This window comes from Eublepharis macularius, chromosome 3 (genome assembly GCF_028583425.1).
Source record: "Eublepharis macularius isolate TG4126 chromosome 3, MPM_Emac_v1.0, whole genome shotgun sequence".
NCBI lineage: Eukaryota > Metazoa > Chordata > Lepidosauria > Squamata > Eublepharidae > Eublepharis > Eublepharis macularius.
Genome location: NC_072792.1, coordinates 70,904,830 through 70,931,853, shown reverse-complemented (window position 1 = coordinate 70,931,853; position 27,024 = coordinate 70,904,830). Strand labels below are relative to the sequence as shown.

The window sequence follows — 27,024 nt, the reverse complement described above, 5'->3', positions numbered from 1 at the left end:
TGTGGCCTGTCACTTCTGGCTCCGCCCTCTTCACACCCACAGAGCCTAAGCTCACAGAGAATCTTTAGCAGCCTCTCCTCCAGTCATCTTCCAAGTTTGGTCAAGATTGCATTTCGGACGTCCGAATTACAGACCCCCAAAGCGGCTGCCCCCAGGACTTGCATTTGCTAGCAGCACTAAAAAGTTGCAATGAGGCAAAATCAAACAGAAGAGGGTAGAGGAAGAGCCCCCTCAATCACCACACAGACACCTTCCCAGCCGTTGCCTAGGGAATTAATTCTTGCTTCTTGCTCACATAGAGAAGAATGGGAGCTCTCTGGTTGGCAGGCAGAGCTGCCTATCAAGTTTTTAAGGGCTGCAAAAGGTCTGTGGACATCCCCTCCATTGCATAGGGAATTGATAGATAGGCGCCAGGATGTCTGGACTCACAGACCACAGACCGACAGTCCGGCCCAAATGGACCAAAATTCGCGAAAAAGGTGAGTCCCACGAATTGTGTGTTTGTGAACCACGAACCAAGCTGGACCGTGCAAAATTTTGGTCCATTTTCCGGACCCTGACCACCTCTAGTTATTTTACCTACAGCTGCTCTCTGTCAAGAGGCATATCTTTCCAAAATTTTTTCCATTTCTCAGTTTCCCAGTGTGTAATAGATATAGCTGGAGTCAGACTCAAGTATTATTCATATTGTGGAATTTCAAGGCAAGATGTACCATCCTATGCTGAGGAGGGAGAGTTCAGATACAAGCATAATGCTGTTCCCAAACCTAAGCATTAATCTTATTTTTAGTTGAAAAGCATGTTCATCTTCGTTCTTCTGTGCCTCCACACATGGGTACTGCGCACGCGCAGGCCAGCCGCCGGAAGATTTTTTTATCGCTTTCCCAGCTCCGAAGGGGCCGTTTGCCGCGCGCCTCAGCGACCGTTTCCCGCCCAAACGGTCACATGCTCCTCAGCGGCCAACGGCCCCTTCCCTCAGTTCTCTTCTTGCCGCCGCTTGAGGAGAACGTTCGCTTGTAGCTCCGTGTTTTTTCCTGTGCCTTTGGATTGCTTTCTCGTGCTTGACTTGGATTCTGAACTTGACCTTTCTTCTGCTTCGTGATTTGGACTGACTGATTTGGTAGTGTATCGATCCGGACTGTATTTGACTTCGCGTTTTGGCTTGCCCCTCGGAATGGCTTCTACAGCCCTGTTTAAGCACTGTGCCCAGTGCCGTGCTAAAATGGCCCAAACGGATGGGCATAGCCTTTGCCTGCTTTGTCTGGGGGAGGAACATGTAGTCCCCACTTGTAAGATCTGCCAGGGCTTTACGCATAAAGCCAGGCAGGAGCGGTCTGCCCGCCTCAAGGCTTCACTGTGGCAGCGGGTCTTGGACGCCCCTGGGCCCTCCGAGGCGGAGAAACCTGGGGCCGCGGAGAAGGCTGGCCGAACCTCCACCCATGTCGGGAGCCGGTCGCGAGCGGGCTCTGTAGCCTCTTCAAAATCGGTGGCTACATCCCGCCCGGCGGACAAGCCTGCATCGAGGGCAAGCTCGGTGGCGAGGTCTGCGAAGTCCCCGCACAAGTCGGCGTCGGTGAGGTCGGAACCGGGGAGGTCGACTCCGAGGCCGGAACCTGGAGAGTCGGAACCGATACGGTCAGCCCCGGCGTCGATCGAAAGGCCTGCGTCAGTCCTGGGACCGGAGACTGCGCGAAAGGCGTCAACCAAGAGGACATCGGTTCCGAAAGCTTCCTCCGATTCGGTGCCGAAGAAGAAGGCTAAGAAGACCAAACATCGTTCTCGGTCCCCTCGGCGCCGGCCTGCAGAGGAGGTGGTCCTGGTGTCTCCACCTACGCCGTCGCCTCACCTAGACTCCCCTGACCGTCCCCTCCTTGAGGAAGAGGTGCCGGATCCCGGGGCCTATGTGGTCCTGTCGAGTGGGCGGCGTTCGCCAACACCGGAATCGAGCCCGGCTCCGCGTCGTCGGATCCGAGAGGCGACCAGGGATCCTTCGCCTGCACAGTCTGCCCGTAGTCAGCGGTACTGGTCGGAGGGGAGTGTCGGATCCGAGCAAGTCGGATCCGAACGGTCTGTGGCTGCGCGTCATCGACAGGCTACAGATCTACCTGAGGCCTTTCGGTGCCAGTGGAAAGGGGCTCCGCCTGGCTTCAGATCGTCGGATCCGGGGCCGTCGTCGTCTAGCCGTCGTGAGTGGTTGCCCCCACCCTTCCCAGGAGACGAAGTATCAGCTCTTCCGTCTGATGAGGATGACGAGGATGTGGGGTCCGGCTACCGCTCTGAGTCGTTCTCTGAACCATCCCCAGACGACAATGTTGGTCCATCCACCAGCTCTCCCTTCGAGGACCTGCGGATTTATGCAGACCAAATGGCCCGCATGTCCAAGGCCTTGGAGATTGACGTATCTTCCGTGGTCCCGAAGACGAAAGACAAGCTGCTGTGCAGAATCTATGGAGAGAACCCGGCTACAGTAGGTTTTCCTATGTTGGAGGGCTTGGAGGAGATCATCGACAAGGTCTGGAAGTCACCATCTGACCTGCCTGCCACGTCCAAACGCATCGAACAGATGTATAAGATCAAACAAGGGACGTGGCAGTCTCTCATCAAGCACCCTCCACCATCATCCTTGATAGCCGAGGAGATTCAGCACAAGAAGTCGGGGTCCTCCTCCGTACCACCGGATAAGGAGGGAAAGAAAATGGACGCACTGGGTAGGCGTCAGTACTCAGTCGCTGCTTTAGCCCTCCGGATAGCCAACTATCAAACAATTATGGCGGGCTATCAGCTCTACCTATGGGAGAAGCTAGCCAACTATGTCACTGACCTCCCTGCTGACAAGAAGGCGGTGGTGTCGTTGCTGCAGACGGAGGCAGTACGATTATCAAAACAACAGATGAATGCTGGAAGTCATGCAGCTGACACGGCGGCTCGGGGTATGGCATCAGCAGTGCTTCTGAGGAGACACTCGTGGTTGCGGTCAACTGCCCTCCCGCAGGAGGTGAGGGCCAAGATTGAACGTCTGCCCTTCGAGGGTGACTCCCTCTTCTCTACCACCACCGACGAGGCGCTTAAGAAGAAGAAGGAGGACCGGCAAACAGCTCGCTCCCTGGGGGTCACTCCGGCGGACAGGTCCACGTTCAAGTCTCGGTACTCGTCGAGGTATAATCCCTACCAGTACCGCAGCAGATACCAACCCCGTCCGTACTATCCGCAGTATCCTACTTCGCAGCGCCAGTATACCCCAGCTCAACACCAAGGCAGGAGGCGTAGGCCGTTCAAGCCCCGCTCATCTCAACCTCCACCCCAGCAGAAAGATCCGCAAGGGGCTGGAAGGCAGTTCTGAAGACCCGGCCCTGCGGCAGCCCTGAACTTTTCGGACAGACTCAGTCCTTTTTTGTCTGAATGGGAGTCAATAACATCTGACTCATGGGTCTTAACAATTGTTGATAAGGGGTACGGGCTGGAATTCACTGAACTGCCGATGTGTACTTCACCGCTGAGTGCGGTGAATAATACCTTGGTTGAGCTGGAGGATGAAATTCGGTCCCTCTTGGCTAAGGGTGCTGTGGAAGAGGTGCCCTTTGTGGAATCTGTGAGGGGTTTCTTTTCCCGGTTCTTCCTAGTCCCTAAGAAGGATGGGGGTCTACGTCCAATTTTGGATCTTAGGGGCCTAAATGCCTTTCTAAGGGTCACGAAGTTTAAAATGATCACACTGCCTGCTATAATTGCCCTTTTGAGGAAGGGGGATTGGTTCGCTGTCCTGGATTTAAAGGACGCGTATTTCCACGTGGGGATCTTGGAGGAGCACAGGAAATTTCTGTGCTTCGTTTACAAGCAGCGGGTATTCCGTTACAAGGTTCTCCCCTTCGGCCTTTCCACAGCCCCACGTGTGTTTACTAAGTGCGTGGCTCCTGTGGTTTCCTTTCTTCGAGAGCAGGGCTGTACCATCTATCCCTATCTCGACGATTGGCTCATAACGGCGAGCTCGGAGGCTAAGCTTCTGCAAGATGTGGCATTGGTGCTAGACACTTGCGAACGCTTAGGCCTCCTGGTTAACTTTGAAAAATCTAAGCTGACACCTAGCCGTGTTGTGCCTTATATTGGGGCAGTGTTCGACTCAGGGGAGGCCAAGGCTTTATTGCCTCCAGAGCGGGCACGTTCTTTGAAGAGACTGGTAACCCTGTTTAGACGGAATCGCTATCAGCCAGTGCGCATGATTCAATGCTTGTTAGGGCATATGGCTGCTGCGACTCCGGTGGTCCCTTTTGCGAGGCTGCGGATGCGCCCGCTTCAGAATTGGTTTGTGAGGAGATACAATGCTTTACAGCATCCTCCGACTGCTAAATTCTCTGTTCCCAGAGCCGTTATATCCTCTCTGAACTGGTGGTTGTCGGATGTTAATTTGTTTAAGGGGACCCCATTTGGTTTCCATCATCCCGAGTTCTCCGTAACCACGGACGCCTCTCTGCAGGGGTGGGGGGCTTTCTGTGGGGAGCTGTGTGTTCAGGATGTTTGGTCTGAGAGAGAAAGGGGTCTCCATATTAATGTGCTTGAACTGAGGGCTGTTCGTTTTGCACTTATGTCGTTCACAGCAATCTTGCAGAACCATCAGGTGCTGGTGCAGACGGACAACACTACCGCTATGTATTACCTGAACCAACAGGGCGGCACGGTGTCCATGATCCTCTGCAGGGAGGCCACGCTCATTTGGGAATGGGCAATCAGGAATGGGGTGACGCTTCGCGCCATTCATGTAGCTGGGTCGGACAATGTGCAGGCGGACACTCTCAGCAGGGTGCACATGCTGAATCACGAATGGGGGCTCAACGCAAAGTACGCTGGGCCGATCTTTCGGAAGTGGGGTCGCCCGAGCATAGACGTGTTTGCGACGTCGTCAAACACCAAGGCCGAGGTCTTTTGTTCTCGGGCAGGGAGCGATCCCCTCTCTATTGGGGATGCCTTCCAATTTACTTGGGCCCGGGGACTACATTACATGTTTCCGCCCGTCCCTCTCATACCCAGGGTGCTGTGCAAGGTGGAGAGGGACAACACGGACTGCATCTTAGTGGCTCCGTTCTGGCCACGGCAGCTCTGGTTCCCGAAGCTGCTGGAGATGTCCGGCCGAACTTACGTGGCCCTTCCGCCCCGGAGGGATCTCCTCCTACACGGGGAGCTCTTTCACCACGAGCCCAGGAAACTACACCTGACCGCTTGGCGGATTCGGCCCCGTCCCTAGGTTTCTCTGAGCCCGTCAGGAAGGTCCTACTGAACGCTAGGAAGCCCTCCACACGGCATGCCTACAAGGCAAAGTGGAGTAGGTTTGAGGCTTGGGCTGCCTCTAGGAAGGTGGCGCCTCTCGATAGCCCCTTGGGGATGGTCTTGGATTATCTTTGCGAGCTGAAAGACCAGGGCCTTAGTGTAGCATCTCTGAAGGTGCACCTTGCGGCCATCTCTGCGTTCCATGATCGGGTGGATGGCTGCACGGTTTTCTCTCACCATAAGTCTCGCCAGTTTTTGAAGGGGATGCTTAATCTTTACCCGCCTGTGTCGCCCCCTGTGCCCCAGTGGTCTCTCTCACTAGTCCTGGCCAGGTTGATGTTGCCCCCTTTTGAGCCTTTGGCTACGTGCCCTCTGGACTTGCTCTCCTACAAGGTGGCATTCCTCGTGGCGATCACTTCTGCCAGACGGGTCAGCGAGCTGGCTGCTCTTAGGGCAGACCCCCCGTTCCTTCGCTTTCATGCGAATAAGGTGGTCTTGCGACCGTGTCTTTCGTTCCTGCCCAAGGTGGTGTCAACCTTCCACCTTTCACAAGAGATTTCTCTGCCTGTATTTTTCCCTGAAGCTTCAACTAAAGGGGAAAAGGCCCTCCACAGTTTGGATCTGCGGAGGGCTTTGGCTTTCTATTTGGAAAGGACAAGGGTGTTCAGGAACAGTCCCTACCTTTTTGTGTGTTTCGGGGCGAAGGACAAGGGCCGCAGGGCGTCTGCACAGACGGTGTCCCGTTGGATTGTGACAGCCATTGTGAAGGCCTATGCCACGGCTAAGGTGGACTGTCCTTTGGGTGTCAGGGCTCACTCCACACGGTCCCAGGCGACGTCCTCGGCACTGCTCAAGGGTATACCTTTAGCTAATATTTGCAGGGCTGCAACTTGGTCGTCCGCCGATACCTTTGTACGGCATTACGCTGTGGATGTAAATGCCAATGAGGATGTAGCTGTTGCAAGGGCTGTCCTCCATTCCTTGTTTCCCTAGGAGTATGCTGGTTAATATACTCCAATGGGGAGGTGAAGTCGCTGTATATGGTGTATATATATATATATAGATATGTATTTATACTTGCTGGATGTTGTGGGGTTGGTATGTTTCTTTTGTAACATATGGGTATGTGTATATATGTTGTTTTGTTCCTTTCTTGTTGTATAATAAAATTGAGTTGGATTTCACCCCACCTTCCTTATTGTGTGAAGCTTGGTACTCTCCCATGTGTGGAGGCACAGAAGAACGAAGATGAAAACAGGGTTAACATACCTGTAACTTATGTTCATCGAGTTCTTCTGTGCCGACACACAACCCTCCCTCCTACCCCGCTGTGAACTCCAACACAGATCGCTGTACTATGGCTGGGCTATGGCTCTAGTCTTATCGGGGCTATGGCTCTGTGTGTTGGTTGAGCGGCGGCAAGGGAGAACTGAGGGAAGGGGCCGTTGGCCGCTGAGGAGCATGTGACCGTTTGGGCGGGAAACGGTCGCTGAGGCGCGCGGCAAACGGCCCCTTCGGAGCTGGGAAAGCGATAAAAAAATCTTCCGGCGGCTGGCCTGCGCGTGCGCAGTACCCATGTGTGTCGGCACAGAAGAACTCGATGAACATAAGTTACAGGTATGTTAACCCTGTTTTTCCTTTAGCTCATCTGCCACTAATTTCCAAAATTTGTATTAATCTTTTTCTATAGCTGCTGTCCCAAATTGGACTGGATTTGTGTTAATACTTTTCCATCTTTCCCTCAAGGAATGTTCTTAAGAAATCTACATTGCGGCTGTAGAATGTATTCTGTCTTCTTATGGGTCCTCAATAACTAACTGTATTGAGTCTTCTATAGTTCCTTATCTACATTTCTTATCAACTGTAAAGTTGAATAGTAGTGGGGAAATTTGACTTTACCAGGATAGATTTTAGAGGGCTGATAATTCATTTATACCTAGAAAAAGCACAATGGCTTGAATGGTTTTTGCTCTATGTGTGTTTCTCTCCAAGTGCTGCAGAGGTAATCCTCTACAGCTTGCTTCCTCACTCCGCTGCAGATTACTGCCTCTGCAGCACCCGGAAAGAAGCATTGTGAAGTAAAGGTATAAGATACAAGCCATTTTGCATAAAATGATAGTAACTCGTCTCTTTAGGCCCTCATCTTTGATGACATCAAAGCTTCCATACATTTCTCCTGAACAGTAAAATTACATCTATCTAATTTGGAACCTAAGATGGCATAATTCATTCTCATCCCAGTTTCAAAAATGTTATAATTATGACATAACCAGTCAGTAATATCTACTTAAGAAGTTAATGATCACTTTCAGATCTGTATTCCACTCAAAAATTGCATTATATGGCAGAATCAGATTTGTAATGAAAAAAATAATAATTTCACAGTCCCTCTTTTGTAAAAGATACAAAAGTAAACTTACCCACAATACCATCATAACAGCTCCCATTACAAATAATGTCTGGGTTCTTAATATAATGATCATGGATCATGTGACTTCCCAGTTGTTGGAAAATAGGACTTCACTACAGTAATAACTAATAAATGCCAAATGGTGCTACTGACTGGCTCTAGGTGAGTGTTAATTTCCTTACCAATGTGGTGATGGACTTCTTGTTAAACAAACAATGTTTGTCCTAGTTTCTCTGTATGGAAATCTCTAACTCCCATTGAGGGAATGTACAGATGCCTCCTGTACTATCTGTTTAGGATGAGGATTTGGGAACTTGGTCAGTTGATGAGCTTTAGAACATTAACTGAGAAAGCCGTCAATAGACACCAGAGAATCACCAATACATTGTATAATTCTAAAAGTTATTCGTATTATAAGGCCAAATTTCTTTGCCTTTCTGATCATGGGATATTAGAGACAGTTAATATCAGACATTACTCATTTAGTTATTGACTGTAATTGAAATAAAGGTCTGTAGTTTATTAAAAAAACGTATGTGGTCTTGTCAGATACAGGTGCCTGAACATGTTTGTTTTGCACAGAGTTAATTGCAGGTTTGGAGGGAGATTCTAAATTGTAGACAAGATATGGAAGGAAAGAGTTAAACACACTCTCACCCAGGGACCCTTTCCCACATTTATAACAACTTAGGGCTACTAAAGAGCTTTTTAAAAACCCATGAAAAATCCTAATAATGGATATTTCATATTGTGTCTGTTTTTTCCCTAACAATACAGAGCATTATAGTTTAACAGGAAATGTTTTTATTGGTTTTCTTTGGGAAAAATTAAGAAAGAAGCTTTGAAAAGTGATCCTTTCTAGGGCTGTGCTATTCGGGTTTTGCTTTGGGTAAAGATACCTGAAGTGGACCTGATTCGGCAAGCTTCAGTATTCCCGAAGCGCTTTGGAATACTGAAGCAAAGCTTTCCGAAGCATTTGGAAATACTTCAGAAAGCTTCGGGGCTTGTTTAAAGGGCCCCGCCTCTGCTTGCAAGTGGCGGCAGGGGCCTTTAAATATCAACCCCCCCACCTACCTTGCTGATGGTGGCTCCAGGCCGGCTCCTCTGCCGCTGCTGCGCCGCCACCCAAGCCTGCGGGGTGGTGGGGAAGGCCAGAGCCGCCTCCTCCTGCCCTTCTTGCCCCTCAAATGGCCGCAGTGCGGCGGCCATTTGAGGGGCAGGAACGGCTGGAGGAGGCGGAGAAAGCCCTTCCTGCCCCTCAAATGGCCGCCGTGCCTCCGCTGCACCACGGCCATTTGAGGGGCAGGAAGGGCCGGTGGTGGCAGGCTTGGGTGGTGGCGGCAGAGGAGCCGGCTGGCTCCAGGCCGCGCTGCCTTGTGCTGCCGCCACCCGCCGCCTAGCTCATGACCCTCCTGCCGCCAGGTACATGGGTGGGGCTTGGAGGGATCTCACCAGGGGGGATAAAGGGGTTGCCCCAGGGAGGGGTGGTGGTGGTGGTGGTAGAGAGTTTCCCCCCTCGCTTCAGGATGCTCTGAATCTTCATGGAGCATACCGAAGCAATTCCCGAACCCCGAATCTGAAGCGGCTTGCCACTTCGGATTTGGATGTATTCCGAATCTCCCCACCCGTGCACAGCCCTAATCCTTTCTTTTGGGGTTTGCACATCTTGGTATAACTTTGGGAAAGTGGACTAACCTACAGTCAATAGGCACAACAGTTCTTTGCCGTTATTTTAGGTTTCGTTATGAAATGGAAAATTTAAGCAAGAGGAAATAATACTAAAACCTTGGGATGAAAAGAATAAATTTATTTGCATCTAAAAGCTGGGGATAGGCAGTCTTGAAAGTCTATGAAAATGCTTCAGTTAAGGGGCCTCACAAATGTTTCCTGGGTTGGAAAATGCAATCAAGTGTCAAGATACTATATCCAGGGCTCATTTTGAGGGGGAATGCGCAGGAACGCAGTTCTGGCAGTTCCCCAAAGAGGTCACATGACAGGTGGCCCTGCCCACCTAACTCTTGGCCATTTTGGGCCCATTTCAGCCTGGACTGGGGCCAAAATGGCCCGGATCGGGCTTCTGACGGGTGGTGGATCACTCTCCCATTCAGCAGCGGCCCGATCCTGACCATTTTGGGCCCCTTTTTGGACATTTTCAGCCCCTTTTGGCCATTTTGGGCCCAATTTTGGCCCTGAATGGCCAGGATTGGGACCAAAACAGCCAGGATAGGTGATGTCAGGAGGTGTGGAATACACAAATCAGTTATGCTAATGACACATTTCCAGTGATGGCAAGGGGTTTGGCATATGCTAATAAGTTATGCTAATGAGTTCCACCAGCTTTTTTTTTCTCTAAATGATCCCTGACTATATCTACCTTGAGAATTGTGTGTTTAATTCATCTGCCCAAAGGGTATAGTCGTAGGCCTAGTTTGTGAAAACTTGAATTTATCTTCCCTGAGAATTTATCGCCCTGAGCCTGCGAAAGCAGGGAGGGCGGAATATAAATATAATAAATTAAATTAAATTAAAATTAAATTTACAACTGCTGCAATAACTGTGTGTTATCTAAAATTACTCTGTGTTGGCAGACTACTCTGAAACAGTATACTATTTCATTGTAACTGCTCATAAGCTAAAATCAACATTATCATCACTTTGAATGGTGCATTATAATTGGACTGTTTCTAATTACCTTAACTGTTTCCCTCCACAAGCCTTTTCAACTAAAATATAGTATGTTACTTTATAATTGCTATTCCAATTAATAATGTAATTTACAAAGCTGTAAAATGTATGTTTTAGTAAATTTAGACAATTTTCTTTTAATTTAGAATTATTACTCTGCGAAAACACAAGATGACTCTACCCATGATCAGTTTGAATGTGATTCTGAACATCTTGAAACACCTAGGAGATCCTTTAAGGTATGACTTTAACTTTTCTGAATTTTCATGGAGCAAAAGAATGCACTTATTTTTATTAGAATTGGTAAGCAGCTTGTTGGGGTCCAGGTATCTAAGCATCCAGAGATGTGTACTTAATAGTCTTGTTATAAAGTCATAACGTATGCCATTAGTCTTATGTCTTGTCATTATTATTAGGCCATTTGCTATTAAGAGATGTTTGCCAGTTGTTTCTGCATCCTCCTCTATGTCATTTTCTGACCCTAAAGAGCCCCCTTGTAGGAGTGTAAGAACTGTAGTAAGAAATAAGAGATGGGAAAGATATGCTCTGCAACTGCAGTGTCCCTTGTTGACTTTTGGATCCAGTCCACAATAGTCTCCATGCTCATTAAAGTAGAAACAGGTTCATATTAATTTTTAGCATATATGTACATCGAAGCAATACATGGTGTGACAGCTGCACTTGTATATACTGTAGAAATATGTCCTAAGTAGTCACAACTAGGGGTGTGCTGGGACAGAAACATTCAGTTTTCCTCCTTCAGAATTTCTGAAGCAGGAATAAGAATCAGAAACAGGCAATTTCCCAAGTGGCAAGCCACTTCGGAAACCGCTTATTGCTCTGCTTAGGTATGCTCCATGAAGATTCGGAGCACACCGAAACTTCCTGCCCCACCACTTATGGGAGGGGGAGGAATAGATTCCCTCCTCCCCCTTCCATCGGGTGAAATAAGTGGTGGAGGGACTTCCTGTGCTTCAGCTGGTCGGCAGGGGGATCCCCACCACCAGCCAGCTGAAGCATGGAAAGGGCTCTTTAAACTTCAGCTGGTTGGTGGAGGGGGGGAATCCTCCCACGCCAGCCAGCTGAAGCTGGAAGGGCCCTTTCTCTGCTGCTTGCAAGCAGCACGGAAAGGGCCCTTTAAACTTCAGCTTGCCGGTGGGGGTGATCCCCCCCCCACTGGCCTGCTGAAACGTGGGAAGGGCTCATTCCCTGCTGCTTGCAAGCAGCATGGAAAGGGCCCTTTAAACATCAGTTGGCTGGCGAGGGGATCCTCCTCTCTGCCTGTCAGTTGGAGCCAGACATGGAGTTTGAAAGTGCCACAAAGCTTCCCGAAGTGACCTGCATGCTGGGCCCAGTTTGGAAATCCCAAATCTTTACAAATTGGGTCTGATTTTGGTATTTATCCGGAATTGGAAACCTGAATCGCACACCCCTAATTGCAACGAAATGTGGCTTCCTGGAGCATGCTTCTGCAATATTTGTGTTATGAATAGTGTTGTTCAGCAAATACTGATATAGCATAATATGTGAAGTAGCCCTAAAATTGTGTTGTGAAAGGTGTTCTTTGAAAAAAATCTGTTATGTTCGATACTTGTGTATTATACAACCAATAAATACAATGTATGTAAACAGTTTTAATATAAAGTGCTAATAATGCAAAGTGCTCCTAGTAAATTTAATAAATACAGTCAATACAAAAATATATATCCAATTATTCCATCATTGTAAACACATATCCATCAATCAATAAATAATCCAATTATTATAAAACAACCAGAATCCAAATTTTACAAATGTCACAAATGTCAAGAGCCAAAAGCTTACATAAATCAAATGTACATTCCGTGTAACTCTATATATAGATGGCACATTGTATCCATTTTGACCAGACCAGGTGCTTGTGATGTTCTCAGATTGTTTATATCATTGCCCCTGAGAATGGGATTTCAGCAAAACAAATACGGCTAGCGTTTTGTCGGGCAAGTCGCGCTCAGCTCCCCAGGGAGTAGGTGTGGCCACTCCTTAGAACTTTAGACTTATTGCCAGTATACTACAGATTGAGGAGTTTTCCGTTGTGGACACTGGAGACTTTTATACCATCAAAGAATCGACCCTTGTATATTGAGGACAGTTGTGCCATCAATATATAGAGTTACACGGAGTGTACGTTTCATTTATGTAAGCCTTTGGCTCTTGACGTTTGTAACATTTGTAAAATTTGGATTCTGGTTGTTATATAATAATTGGATTATTTATTGATTGATGGATATGTGTTTACAATGATGGAATAATTGGATATATATTTTTGTATTGACTATATTTATTATATTTACGAGGAGCACTTTGCACTGTTAGCACTTTATATTAAAACTGTTTACATACATTGTATGTATTGGTTGTATAATTAAGATTTCAGTAGAGAGAAATTTTCTTTCCTGGTACAGAGATATCCCCCCAGTGTGCCTTTCGTACGGTTAGTATTGATACATGTGTATAGCAAAGTATTTATACTTTAAAATTCTTGAACTTATTCTTGAACTCATATTCAAATCAGTTTGGTTAGTGTTCTGGAAGCTGTTTGACTGTTTCTTTTCTCTTCCACAGTTCAATTTTATGGACGGTCGATCCTACTTCAAATCAAATTTGGTACAAAAGGGTTTATATATACAGGCTAAATATCAGCGGCTACGTTATGCTGGAACAAGAGGATTTACCACTAACAAATTTAAAGGAGTATATTTGAGGAAAGAAAAGGTGAAGTGATTTTTTTAGTTTTGATAAACTATTTTTATAACTATAATGATCTTGCCAAATGTCAAAGATGGACATTATTCTTGTAAGAATAAAATGAAAGAGGAGAATGACAAGCCATTTTGGGTCCCTCTTGAAGAAAAAAGCACTAGGAACTAACTGGTGAGTCCCATCAAGAAGCCCAGAGAGTGTGTGTTTCCTACAACGTATGTGATCAACTTTAGCGTTCTCTCAGTTCAGAAGAAGCTACCTGACAAGCTATTCAAAAATCTCAGGGAACCCCCAAAACCTTGGGAACCCCCCCCCCAAAGTAGTAAAAAATTAAAACAATAAAAATGAACTTATAGAATCCTTTTGGTAAAAAAATTGTGATAGTAACCTTTTCTTCTTTCCTTTCATAGGGCATGGAAATCTAAACTGCAATCCTGAAGTAGCTATCTGTGACAATTATGATGATTGCTGCATCTATTTGCTTTTGACAGCTCTGTCATGAATTAAAATGGAAAAACAGAACTAATACTTTTATTGATAAAGATTTTATTTTTCAGTAGTGGAATGTTGCAGAATTTTTCTACCATTTTAGTAATGGCTTTCAAATACAGTATTCAGCTGAACGTTGTAGGATGGTTCCGTTTAGATCCTCTTGCAGGCAAGTCTGAAGAAAAAACCTGAATGGATTCTTTATTTATTGAATATGTTTTTTCCCCTCTAAGCATGGTTTTATTACTAGGATTTGAGCTGTTATATACAAAAGTTTATATGTTTAAAGTTTATTGCTTCTGTAATAAAAAACCGACAAAAAGTGCCTATATTCTGTGACAACAGAATTATCGTGTGATTCTTTAAGCAATGAATTCTGAGATTCTGCATCTCTTCTAAAAAGGATGGTTTCATTTGTTTTAAGAATTTTGTTTGCAGTTTTGAATGCAAAGATGGATTTTGTAAATTCTATAAACTTACAACTTTTTCAGATACGATGTTCAAGGAATGTGGTTAGCATACTGCATATATTTCAAAGGAGTTAGATTCTAACTGTACTGAAAGAAATTAGATGATTGAAATATTGTGATGCTTCCTGTTTTACCAAGTTGGGCAACCAAAGAACTTTAATCAAGAGTTGCATACACAGCATGCAAGTGAGACCATATTTTAAAAGAGGGTTTTGTATGTGTGTGGTTTTACAAATTGATGTGACTATTTTCCTTTTGATTGGTCAGTAGATAAGCCAGTTGAACTATATTACATTTATTGCCTAAATGGTATCCCCTTTCTCTTAAAAGCTTTTTGAAGAATAAGGGTCAGACTTTTTGTCAAAAACCTTTATTTGTACAGGCATCACAGAAACTAATATGCATTTTAAAACTTACAGTGTGATACATTTGTATTCTCACTTTTCTGCAACAAGGCAGGTTACTGTTTCTCCCTAAAATGTTTGAGGAGTTCATAGGAACAGTGCTGGCCACTGTGTGGTAGAGTTTCAAGTGAGAAGGGGGGAATCTTTGAAGATATGTTACATCTGTTCGGAGTCTGAGGCTCAGCCCCCGGACTTAACAGGAAGAGGGGGTGGGAGACAGTTGGGGGATAACTACCAGCCACCCCAACTGACACTCTGGGCCAGCATGGATCAACAATAGAAGGGGGGAAAGAGGCACCCCAGCTACAGGAGGGTGGAGCAGCTCCCAAGCCCCAGAGGGTCAGAAGGAGTAGGTGGAAGCCAGCTAGCCCCACCCTCCAGTGGGAGGCTAAGAGCCCTGACGGGGCTCTTAGTAAGGACAGCCAGGAAGGGACCAGGGCAGAGGAAGAAGGCACAAGAGATAGCCATTAGCCAGCTAGACAGCAACCTTACCAGCAAGGGAAGAAAGGCAGCAAAATCAGCATAGGGCCACGCCCCAACCTGTAAACAGGGAGGAAGGAAATAATAGGGACCAGCTGAGGCTGCCTGAAGCTCGGAGCAGAGGATGCTTGGCAGCCAGCCAAGAGAGCAAAGCTGTAGCTGCCCAAAGCAGCCAGACTAGCTACCCCAGGTGCAGTCTGAAATTTAGGCTTGGGTGCAGAACCAAGATTGTTTTGGCTGTGCGAGTGGATGATCTTTGGAGGAGTAGACCTTCAGTGGTTTGGGTCTTTTCTGTCAGGACACAGAGTTCCCACCAGAAAAGCAGAATCAATAAGTTGGGGTCTCTCTTGCGAAGTGCTTCAGGGTTCCATTTTGTCATGCACGCTTTTCAATATTTACATGAGGCCACTGGTGGGGTTGGGTGTCATCAATGTACAGATGGCAACCGGCGCTGTATCTCATGCTCTAAGCCTTCACGTATATTTATCTTGGTTCTGATCCAGTGCCTTGTAGCTGTGGTTGAGTAGTTAAAGAAAGCTGAATTCAGACCAGATAGAGGTAATGCTGGAGATAATGACAGTCTGATTATTATCAAGGGCTAGCCAGTGGGAACACATCTTGCCTATTTTGAAACAATTCTGTTGGCTGCCAGTTTGTTTCCAAGTTCAATTCAGTGTGCTGAATATAATCTTTAAAGCCATTCATGGCCTAGGACTGATATCTCTTCCCATTTGACTCCATGTGCCAATTATAGTCCTCTTGGTTGTTACCTACTGGCTGTTCCCATACTTGAGGTTGACTGCTTGGCATCTGTTACATTCTGGCATTTTGTAGTAGTGGCTCCCACATTGTGAAACAGGATACTTGAGAAGGTAAGGGTGGGGGCACCATTCTTAGATGTTTGAAGGAGGCGTTGTAGAGCAGGTTTACTTGCTAGGGCTTTTAACGGGGTCTGCAGGTGTCTTCTTGGGGGAGGGGCTAGTGTTTTTTATTGTACTGTGGAATTGTGAGCCACCAAGAAAAGACATGATATACATACTTTATTAAAGATTTTCAATGGCTTTAAAAATTTAATAACTTCATGGAGATGATGATGAATCTGATTGGTATAGTGATTGAAGGTGTCTTGCTAACCCCTTTCCCCCATATAATTTTTTGGTTTAACACATACCAAATCTGTGTGCGTTAAAAAATGTGTGTGTGGGGGGGGAGCAATATGGGGGAAAGGGTTAAATTCCCTCTCCCTCAACTGTTGCTGCCATGCCTCAGGTGGGGTTAGCCACCTTATGCTGCCACCACTCTGGGATATAGGGTCCCTTGGGAAGGCCCAGAGTAACCTCCTAACCCTTCTGACCGCCGTAGGTTGGCCAATAAACAGGTGTGAGGACCCAGCAGAGTAACAACAAACAAAAGGATTTATTTACAAGGTCAGTTAATATCAAACAAACAAGCAAGCAAGCAAGCAAGGTGCGTTAGCAACAATAGAAGGGTGAAAGCAAAATAGAAGGCCCTAGCGAGACTGAACTCACTGTCCCTCTGTCTGCCAGGCCTGTCTTCTCACCCCACCTAGATGAGGGCCTCTCCCCCTAGCAGTAACCTCCTCTGGCCTGCTCCCTGGGAGAAAAAACCCAGGCTTTTTCCCTCCCAGACTTATATAGCACTAGCCCCGTGTTCTGATTGGCCAAAAAGAGCGCCAAAACGGCTCAGGGGCTCCTGGGAATCGTAGGCAGGCCTACTCCCACTGCTAACAGGCTTCTGAGGCCTTGCTAGACCTTCCTGGCACAGCCAGATCATGACAGTTGCTTTTGAGTTTTAAAAATCACAGGAGACCTAAAAATATCTAGAATAACCTGGGAGGCTGCACTGACAGATAAGTTGCTTGAAACTACTTTCTGTATGTGTATGTGGCATATCTGGAAAATGGGCATTCTCTGGAACCTGTGATTTTGAGAAGAAACTTGGCTTGATATGGAGACACTTACTAGAGGAACGTCCTATACCTTACGTAGTAAAGGATAATTTTAATTCACAGAACATAGAAAAAGAGAAGGATTTGAATGGGCGAACTACTGTGAACTCCAGCATAGTTATATGGGTTTCCAAATGGGTAGAATTCAAGAAAGATTGAACAGCAGATTCTGGGAACAGAGAGGTTTAAATTAAAGAAGTGTGGGGAGAGGGGGCTTTTTCCATGCCAGTAGCTCCTTTCAGCAGAGAGAACAAGCTCAGATAAGCAAGTTTTCTGGAACTGTATTCACAACATTCAAGTCCTATCATTGACAACCTTGCTCAGGTCTTGCAAACTTAAGGCCATGATTTCCTTTACTGGGTCAATTCATCTCCTGTTGGGTCTTCCTTTTTTCCTACTGCCTTCCATTTTTTCTAGCATTATTCTCTTTTCTAGTGAATCTTGTCTTCTTATGATGTAGAGAAAGTATGATAGCCTTGTTTTCATCATTTTAATTTCTAGGGAGAATTCAGGAGTGATTTCATCAAGAACCCACTTGTTTTCTCCAAAACCACATTTTGGATGAGTCAGTTTTCTTTGTCGGCTTTCTTCACCGTCCAACTTTCACATTTTAACATAGTAATGGGGAATACCATAATACAAATTATCTTGATCTTAGTCCCAGCATTCCTACTTTATCCGTAACAATCTTTTTTTTCATCGCGGCCCTTTCATAGCCTTTCATAAAAAATGGTCACTCATCAGTTTTTCTTTTTTTTGTAACAAAGCTGCAGTTGGGCTTAGTATCTAGATTCACATTCCAGCTAACGTTTAGCTAACTTGAACCATCTAAAATGTAACCCATAGTGCAACAGTGAGTACCAGCAGAGAGCCACTGTCCAAGAACACTATCATAAGAATAAGATACAGCTTTTAGTAGAATTTAACAATGTGAGCAGAATTACTTCCCAGCTCATCGTCCATGGCTGTTTCTTATTCTAAATAGTTCTTTACGCACATTTGTGTGTGATGAGTGCTGTGAATAGCTCTGCTGTCACAGGACTTGCTTTTTAATAGCTTGATATGATTAAAATGAAAAAATTGTGTTTAAATTATATACACTGTGATGACTAAAGTTATAAATATATGTTATCAGTGTGAAATGTGATAGTTACTGTGCTGCTGTGACTTGAAAGTATTTTTGTGATTCAGAGACAATTTAGTATAGTAGAAATGTTATTTTCAGGGATAACTATATTTAAAGTTAACAGGAGTAACTATGGCAGCTGTGCCTGTGTAAATACAAATTTATTTTGAAAATTGAATTCTCTAATCCATTCCTATCTATAGAAGAAAGTAAAGGGGCACATCAGAAAGCAGTTGATGCATGGATGGGAGGGGAATTTGTTCCCTGCCTTAGGAAATGGAGCCCCAGAAGTGAACTTTGCTCAAACAATCCGTAGAAGTCCCTTTCCCCAAAGTATCTCCTGTTGACTGCTGTAGGACAAAGGAAATACAGCTTAGTTGGCTCAGAGGCAGTTCAGCTTTTTTAGCTCTGGACCTCTCTGCATTCTTGTTGGGAGTACAATGTACGTTGATATCCTCTAGAGGGCATGCTGACACTAAGAGAGAGAGCTTAGTATGACCGACGCATTTCATTTTCTCCCTTCAGACTCCTTTCGATCCATGTCTCCTGCTGTAACAGGCACTTGAGTAACGACGAGGGAAACCACAGGTCGCTAAGCCTGGCCTAGAAGGGAAGAGGCCCTCCAGCCATTAGCAGCCGCAGGGCTTCTTTCCTCTCGGCGGCGGCTACACGCTGCAAGAAACGCCCCCCCCCCCCTCTTAAAGTCAGTCTATGAGAAGCCGAGTAGAACAAGGCTGACCAACCTTTCCCAATCAACTGGTATATTTGTCGTATATAGCGTGCCACTTAGGCTAAAAGAGGCCTTTGAAACACAGCATGCTTATGGAATTTATGCTGAGGATACCAAAAACAGATTTTTAAATATTAGTCATGTTCTTCCTATTTAAATCTCTGCAACAGGTGCCGCAATCCTGTTTGTGTAAAGCGTCAGGAAGTGTGCCCTCCGTGTAAATGTTTAAAACGCGCTGCAGCCGCCAAGCCTACCTGCCGCGCTCCTGCTCTTAAGTTTTCTAAGTTGGGGGGAGGGGGGGCTGGTGCATGAATGCATTTCCCAGCACCGCCGTTCGTTGGCGGGGTTGCAGCGGGCGCTTCGAAGACTCTCTACGGCAGCGTGGGTACCCACTGGTTTGGTGGGTGTGGCGAGCGAAGCATGTGCTGTGCCAAGTGTCGGAAGGCGCCTGAGTGGGATGCGTTGAAGCCGGGAGGGGGGCGGGGATAGGTGTCTCCCCACAGCTACTTCCTTTGTCAGGCGGCTGTGCAGCTGAACTTTCCCGGTCCAGAGGCACTTCACACCCGACAGCAGCAACCCCCCCCCCCAGTTTCACACGGAAGAGGGCGCGCTTTCATCATTTTGCGCAGGGGCGCGTTAGCCGCCCGCAAGCCTTCTCGCGGCTTACACCAAACGGCCCTTTGGGCCTAGGTTCTCCGCCTGTTCCTCAAAGCTCGCCCAGCTCTCCTTTTCCCCTCGCCGTCCACAAGCAGAACCCGCAGCAGGGAGCCCCTCCGGCAGGCAAGGCGCTCGCCAAGCCACTGCTGAGCGCCCGGGGGCGGTGCGGCGAGGCCACCGTGGCGCGTTCTCGCGACACTTCCCTCTGCGAGCCGTTCAATTGGGCAGCGGCGGAGAGCGGCTGGAGGCAGCCTTGCTGTAGCGGTTGCTGTGCTGCCTCGGTGCGCGAGGCGTCCCGCGAAGGGGCGACTCCCATCCTCTCCGCCAGCCATTCCTTCGCAGACACCCTCTCCTGCCCCGGCTCTCTCCCTGGCGGCGGCAGGGGACCTTGGTAGAGACGGCAGAAATCCGCTTTCCTGTCCCTCTGCTCCTCTCTCAGCCTTCCGAATTGCTGCTGGCGCGTTGTTGCTATCCCCCACCTTCCCTTTTTATTTTTTTGCAAGAGGGGGAGGTTAAGAGCAGGAAAGAAAATGCAGCCCTGCTGCTGCTAATGCAATGGGAACTGATTAGCAGAGTGGAAGCGGAGACGGCGCTGCTGCTGCGACTCTGAGCCGAGGGAAGCTTTCCGGAATCGACGCGTCTCCGTGGCCCCCGTTTGCCCCTCTTTCTGCCACCCGAAGCTGCAGCCGTCTCAAGCGTTCAGCCTGCTTGGCGGAGCCCGAGCGCGACCTAAATGGGTGAGTGCGGAGGGCAGCGGGGCTGGGAGTGGGCGCTCCTTCTCTCTTCCTTCTTCTTTTTAGCAGAACGAGACTGCTGCGAGGTGACTGTTCAGCCCAGCCACGCACGAGTCCCGGCTGGAGCCCGGAGATTTCCGTAGCGGGCCAGGCGCCCGCTGCGCCTTTCGCCAAGCGTGCCAAGCCCACGGGCAGTCTCGTGGGCCGCGACAGGATGCTTGGGCTCGGTTGGCGAACCGGGAGGGCAAGCCTCCTTTCGTCACCCGATTCCATCCTGCCGCTTCGCTTTCCTGGGTGGCTTTTATGATTGCCTGGCCGGAAGGGCGGCTAGGAATGGGAAAGGTTTCAGTGGAAGAACGGAGGCCGAACTCGACATCTTTTCACGCTTAACGAGGCCCACGCACACGCCGCCCTTCTCGGCTGTCGCCGCTGCACAACGCAGTGTAAGTGCTGTAATGTGGGGGTGGGCTCCGATGAAGATGGGCGGAGGGGGGAGAGTAACCCGCGGTATCCGCCGCCCGTTCCCTGTCGACGCAGCTGCGTGTGTGCCAGAGCCCGCGAAAAGGCTGCGGGAGCCCTCGGCCCTCTGCGCGCGGCAGGGGCTCGGGGAGGGGCCTGCTGTGCGTTTGACATGTGGGCGTCGGGGGCTTGCAAGCCAGAGGCGACCCCGGCGGGCTCGTTTGCGCCGCGCCCCTTTTCCGCAGCCGCTGTCAGTTGCTCAACGAGCAATCCGAGGCTCTTGCTGTAGCCCTCTGGCTCCGCGTTGCGGGACACCAGCAGAAGCTGCGCCGCGGGAGGAAGGGGGGCGGCGTTGGAAGGGGCTGCGGCCGGCCAGCCTCCTCGCTCTTGGCAGCAGCCGTCGAGAATGGGCAGCCTGGGGTTACCGGCCCCTTATTTTAGGAATACGGCTGGGGCCACTGAGCTTCAGTGATCCGGAATGGCCCTGGTTTTGTTTTTAAGCTTCATGTCCGCTTTCCAGTGTATCCGCGGAAAGGAAAGCTGCAAAAAGATAACGTGGTGGGGATTTTATTGCCTACTAACGTCTGGAGGTATTTGAAGGTAGAGCCCTTAAAAGGTTTGCAAGTAACTTCATCTGTGCCTGCAATATTTAAGGCATGAATCATCCTTTTATATCACTGTCTGAGAAAGGAGAGGCGGCAGTGCCAGGCACTAGGCCATCTGAAGAGCCAGCACATGGGCAAGCAGCCTGTTCTTGCCCGGAAGAAGGACTACATTCATTCATTCGCCATGTGTTTTTAATAAAAACAGTGTTTTCTGTGTGTCAAACAGTTTGGATGGTGAGGCATTTGTCTCTTTTACTGTAGCCATTCTAACATAGAGAATGTTCTAGTTAAATACATTTACTGTAAATAATAACTGGGTGAAAAGTGTAAAATGAGAACTTCTTATTTTGGAAAGCTTCCTGTACCCAACTTTTAAAAAGTATGTTCAAGTCAAATGTATACAATTCCCAATGATTGAGATATTTTTTTTGCCAGGTGGAGGGACTCAGTAATTTGTTGTTTGTAGCTGAAAACTCTCTTTGAGCTGGTCAATTACTTAGGAAGGGATTTCCAACTGCTTGTATCACATGACTTAGGAACACCAGTTTTCTACTAAGCTTCAGTGGCTCCTGTAAACAAAATGAAACTCTTTTTGTATGTTTGCATTGAATTCAGAAGCATTGTCCTGAATAAACTTGCTCAACTCAGGGTACATTTTTAGAAAGGTGTTAAATTCCCATTTATTATTGCTTTTGTTCCAGTATTTTAAGGGTGAATGTCATTTTGGTTATTATGTTGCATGTTGAGTGTGTGTGACTCTGTTGCACTTGGATACAGTATTTGTTACCTGTCATATATAAAATGAGCAAATTTATGCAATGCATAAATATATTAGTATTTAGGAAATCTTAATTCTTCAGATTCATTTGTGTGCCTTTATCATTCTATGCTGATTTGGATAAGGATGTTCAGAAGATTTCCCTCAAAAAATGTATTGGCTTCAGATTAGTTGTCAGATTTGTTCGGAAATGTGGTAATACAAAGTTGCGATCCTGTACATGCTTACTTTGGCAGTCAGCCCCACTGAACAGAGCTGAGTCAACATGCTATGATGTCTATAAGTATTGTCAGCTAACTATATCATCCTTAGAATCAAAGTTCAAATGTTAGGTTCATCCATATAGTTGGAGAGAGGAAAACTTTGCTGGACATGCTGATGCTTGACATACTGAGACTGTAGAGAGTAATTAATATTACCCATATCTGAGTCAGATTACTAGGAGATTACATGTATTTGGTATCTAAAGATGTTATGCTTGATGGAGCATTGGTGAGGAGTCTGGGCGTGACTCTGGACTCCTCACTTCTATAGAAGCCCAGGCCACAGTGGTTGCTCAATCTGCGTTTTCCCATCTTTGCCAGGCTAGGTAGCTTGCCCCTACCTCTCTTCCCATGACTAAGCTACAGTGATCCATGCGACGGTCACCCCCAGGTTGGACTACTGCAACTGCTCTATGCAGGGCTGCCCTTGAGGCTGACCTGGAAATACATCAGGTGCTGTGCTAGCTGCACTGGCTTCCTGTTGAATTCTGGCTCAAATTCAAGATACTGGTTTTGATGTTTAAAGCCCTAAGTGGACAGGGACCAACATATCTGCAGGACTCTGTCTGCTTATATGTCCCTCAGAGGACCTTCATAATAATAATACTAATAATAACAACAACAATGATTTATATACCGCCCTTCAGGACAACTTAATGCCCACTCAGAGTGGTTCACAAAGCATGCCATTATTATCCCCACAACAATAATCACCCTATGAGGTGGGTGGGGCTGAGAGAGCTCCAAAGAACTGTGACTAGCCCAAGGTCACCCAACTGGCTTAAATTGGAGGAGTGGGGAATCAAACCCAATTCTCCAGATTAGGATCCCGTGCTCTTAACCACTACACCAAACTGGCTTGCATTCCTCTGATCAACATCTTCTGGTAGTTTCCAGCCCTAAGGATGTTCACCTAGCTTCAACCAGAGCCAGGGCTTTTTCAGCCCTGGCGTCAGCCTGGTGGAACAGTCTCCCAGTTGAGATTTGGGCCCTGAGGGATCTATTGCAGTTCCATGGGGCCTGTAAAATGAAGATGTTCCGCCAGGCTGATGGTTGAGGCAATGGAAGTTCATCTTCTTGGCCTCTTCTGCTTGCTTTCCCCACCCTGATCTTCTGGTGGATTTATGCAGCCATTCCTTATCTGTCTTGTCATCTATAGCTGCCTCTATCTGGATGTGTTTAGGGGCCGCTGTTCAAGTGGCTGTTACTGTTTATTTAGGTATTTTAGATTATGCCATTGCATATTTATATTGCTTTATTGTTTGCTATTTATTGTCCTGTAGTGTACATTTTATTATTGTTGTACCCCACTCTGAGCCTGCTTGCGGGGAGGACAGGCTAAAAGTTGAATAAACTAAGCTAAATTTATGTGAAGGAAGCCTTCATTATGTGTTCAAAACTTGCAGCTTGTCCAGTTAATGGTTGAATGTTTGTTCACACCGCTTGTTTTTCGTGAAACACTCTCAGACCCAACTCTCAAGCAGCTTACGTAGTTCATATTTTATGCTGTGCCCTGTCACAGTTAGTATTCCATTTTTGTGTACTTAGTGCAAGAGTCATTTGTGTAATAAAATATAATTACCATTGTTTGTGTGGGTTAACATCTCAGAGTCCCTTATCTTGCCCATTATTCTACAGCATCTCCTTTACTGTCATTAATGAGGATTTTGTTTCATGCTTAATGTATACAGGGTTGCATGTAGAGGCAATATCCTATCCACATTGCACAATTTAGTTTTGTTTATGCTGTTGTACAGGATATGTAACTTCTGCCACAGCCCCACACTGGTTCCCTCTTGGGACCATCATCTCATTGTGGCTGATGAGCAGGAAAGATTTTTACATAGTTTTCTGGGAATCTTGATATACAATAGACTGATGGAAGGACCATGAAGAGTTTTCTGAATTATGGACTGAGGAAAATATATGTAAAAGTATATCATTTGCAGTGGGTAATTTAAAGTGTGTTCTTGGGTGGGTAGATAGTGGCCAAGAGTTTTGATCTTGAAGGTTGCTATTTCAAATCTCATAACCACAAGCTTACTAAGTGGCCTTAGAAAGAACATTATTCTTCTGCCTTCATTCTCCATCTCTAATATGAGGATAATAATACTGGCCTACCTGACAGGGCTGCTATAAGCATTATAAGATGATGATGTGTGTAAAGTGCAATTATATAAAAACTGAGTAGTAGTATTACAATATTTTATTGATTGATTGATTGATTGAATTTCCATGCTGTCTTTCCAGGGACCTCCCTGTGGTAGCTTATTATAATAAAAATGTTAACTTTTATGAATAGTTAAAACTCAGCATTAACAACTCATCCAGAGCATACAACCAACATAAAATGTTGGATACTTTAAATTCTCATGCTAAAATCAAGACTATAAAAATTACCAATCAACACCATTAATTAAAAGCCTGGGTAAAAAGAAATATTTTAGTTATTAGTGTAGGCTCCAGCCTCAAAGGGGAAGAGCATTCCACGGGCAGTGCCACAGCTGTCTGTGTTTACCTATGCTGACCTGGATAGCCCAGGCAAGCCTGATCTCACCAGATCTTGGAATCTAAGCATGGTCGGCCTTGGTTAGTATTTGGATGGGAGAGTTCCAAGAAAGACCAGGGGAGCTAAGCCGAGGCAGCCAATGACAAATCTCTTGTCTTGAAAACCCCAGAAGGGGTCACCATAAGTCATCTATAACTTGATGGCACCTTCCACCACCACCACCACTGCTCATGTATCTGCCACATCTCTGAAGGCATCAGAGAGCAGGGCTTATGAGGCAGATCTTAACTAGTGGGATGGACTATGCAGCCTTTGTAAAACATATTACAGTGATCTAACCTAGGTAGAATCTCAATATAGATCATACTGTTTGAGAAAGAGCCATAGCTGGCATATCAGCCATAGATGATAAAAATTGCGATGTGCCATGGAAGTAACTTTGTATGCCAGGATCCAGCAGTGCTCCCAAGCTGTGAACCTGCTCCTTCAGGGAGAATGCAACTCCCTCCAGGACAGGCTAACTCAGCAGTCCTCAAGCAGCTTCTCCATAAACTAACAGCAGCACCTCCAACTTGTCTGGACTGAGCTTTAGTTTATTGGACCTCACCCATCCCATCCTGATAAGAATGGAGCATGGCACTGTCGGTGTACAAAAGATGTGCAATGTTACCATCAACTACCTTGAAAAATCAATAAGGGAACCCTGTGGTTCTTGGACTAGTTTCTTTTCTCTGTCCAAACATATATCAGTGGCTGTTACCCATGATGATTAAATGAGATCTCTGTGGTCAAAGGAAGTGCTGGGCAGCAGCAACAAGGAAGGCTTTGGCCTCCATGCTCTGTTTATAGCCCTTCTGGAGGCATCTTTTTTGCTACTGTGTGAGACTGAATTCTGGACTTGATCACTGGTCTGATCCAGCGTTACTGTCTTACACGTGTGTGGCAAGGGAGGAAAGTGCCAGTTCAGACCTGCAGGGAAGTGATCACTTGATAAAGTTCCTCAACTCACATGCATGAACTTATCCAGAGCTGGCCTTGGAGTTACTCTTTTTCATCCCCTAATCTTTGACTCCTCCTGGTAACTCAGTTCATGCAGCTAAACAAAATGGTTGCTCTTTGTTATCATTTGAGATTGAAGAATCTGTGAGTTTGAAATGTTCAAAGTTTAGTTTCACTTCCTTTTTGTAAAGAAAATGTGATCGTATTTTTACCCAATATAAACAATCCTTCCTTTATCATTTCAAGTACAGAAATAAGATTTGTTATCACTGCTAGCAGCTTTACTGTATAATCAAACTTTAAATAGCTTTGCCACTGATTAATACTGCCAAATATAAAGAGGAAAGAAGAAATGGGGGTGGGGGGAGAGAATAATAAGTAGCTTTAAGGAGATCTTAGGGGGAAACTAAGCATGAAAACCCACACCAAGTGGAAAAAAACCCTGAGCATAATAGAAAATGTGAAGTTAGGATACAGGCAAAATCATTAATGTAAATCCTGTGTTTGCATCTTCTGATTGGTATTGATTGTGGGCAGTGGGCACCATTGTTTCAGTCTGGTTGTGTATTTTTTTCTCTTGAACACATTAAGTGTTCCTCTCTGTGTGCATTACATAACTTTTCTCTTCCAAAACTAAATTTACACTGTAGAACCGATTCCCTTCTTATTGCATAAACCCTCGACTCTGGTTTGTGTCTAGTGTGCAGTCTGGTGTGCTGTTGTTCTTTCGCTACTGGGTATAAGAATTTAACACTTGGGTAACTTGATAGTGCTGATTTTTGTCCATTAGGGAGTCATAGGAAAAAATATTTTACCTTCAAGGTCCTGGGAAGTTAAAAATCTTGCTCATTTCCCTACCCTTCTTCCACATCTGCGTATGTTGGCTTTCACAGCTGCTTGGGCTTTCTTAACATTGTGAAGTAGAGTGAGACCTAATGGCAATCTGGATTAAATCAGCTGCTGCAAAGCAGAACCACCCTCCACATCAATTGGCGTACACATCAGAAAAGCAGGTGTTCTCTACAAATAGTCACTGCTCGGCAAAAAAGTCCTCAGTGATTTAACCAAGAGAGAGAAACCATTTTCCAGGGATGGGGAAAAAACAAACAAACCTCAAGTCCTCCCATTCTCAGATTTCCCTGTCAAAAGGGAAAGTTCTTGTCTGATTTCAGGTATGGTGATTTGTGAAACTTTGAGCAAAATGCATTCATGAAAAGTGTTAATGGAATGTAGATCTCCACAGTCAATGGTTTTCATGC

General features: G+C 46.3%; 2 protein-coding genes across 3 annotated transcripts in view; both read left to right on the top strand.

Moving 5' to 3' along the window:
- BCLAF3 (BCLAF1 and THRAP3 family member 3) overlaps positions 1-13,903 on the top strand; it is a 52,242-nt gene extending 38,339 nt beyond the window's left edge. The window contains exons 10-12 of the mRNA XM_054975091.1: positions 10,498-10,590; positions 12,956-13,105; positions 13,504-13,903. Coding sequence (XP_054831066.1) covers positions 10,498-10,590; positions 12,956-13,105; positions 13,504-13,518 — 258 coding nt within the window. The 3' untranslated portion in view covers positions 13,519-13,903. The remainder of the gene's footprint in view (positions 1-10,497; positions 10,591-12,955; positions 13,106-13,503) is intronic.
- Positions 13,904-19,658: 5,755 nt separating this feature from the next.
- Positions 19,659-27,024, top strand: part of SH3KBP1 (SH3 domain containing kinase binding protein 1) — a 188,121-nt gene continuing 180,755 nt past the window's right edge. For both annotated transcript variants that reach the window (XM_054973613.1, XM_054973612.1), the window contains exon 1: positions 19,659-20,155. In XM_054973613.1, the coding sequence (XP_054829588.1) occupies positions 20,152-20,155 (4 nt within the window). In that variant the 5' untranslated portion in view covers positions 19,659-20,151. The remainder of the gene's footprint in view (positions 20,156-27,024) is intronic.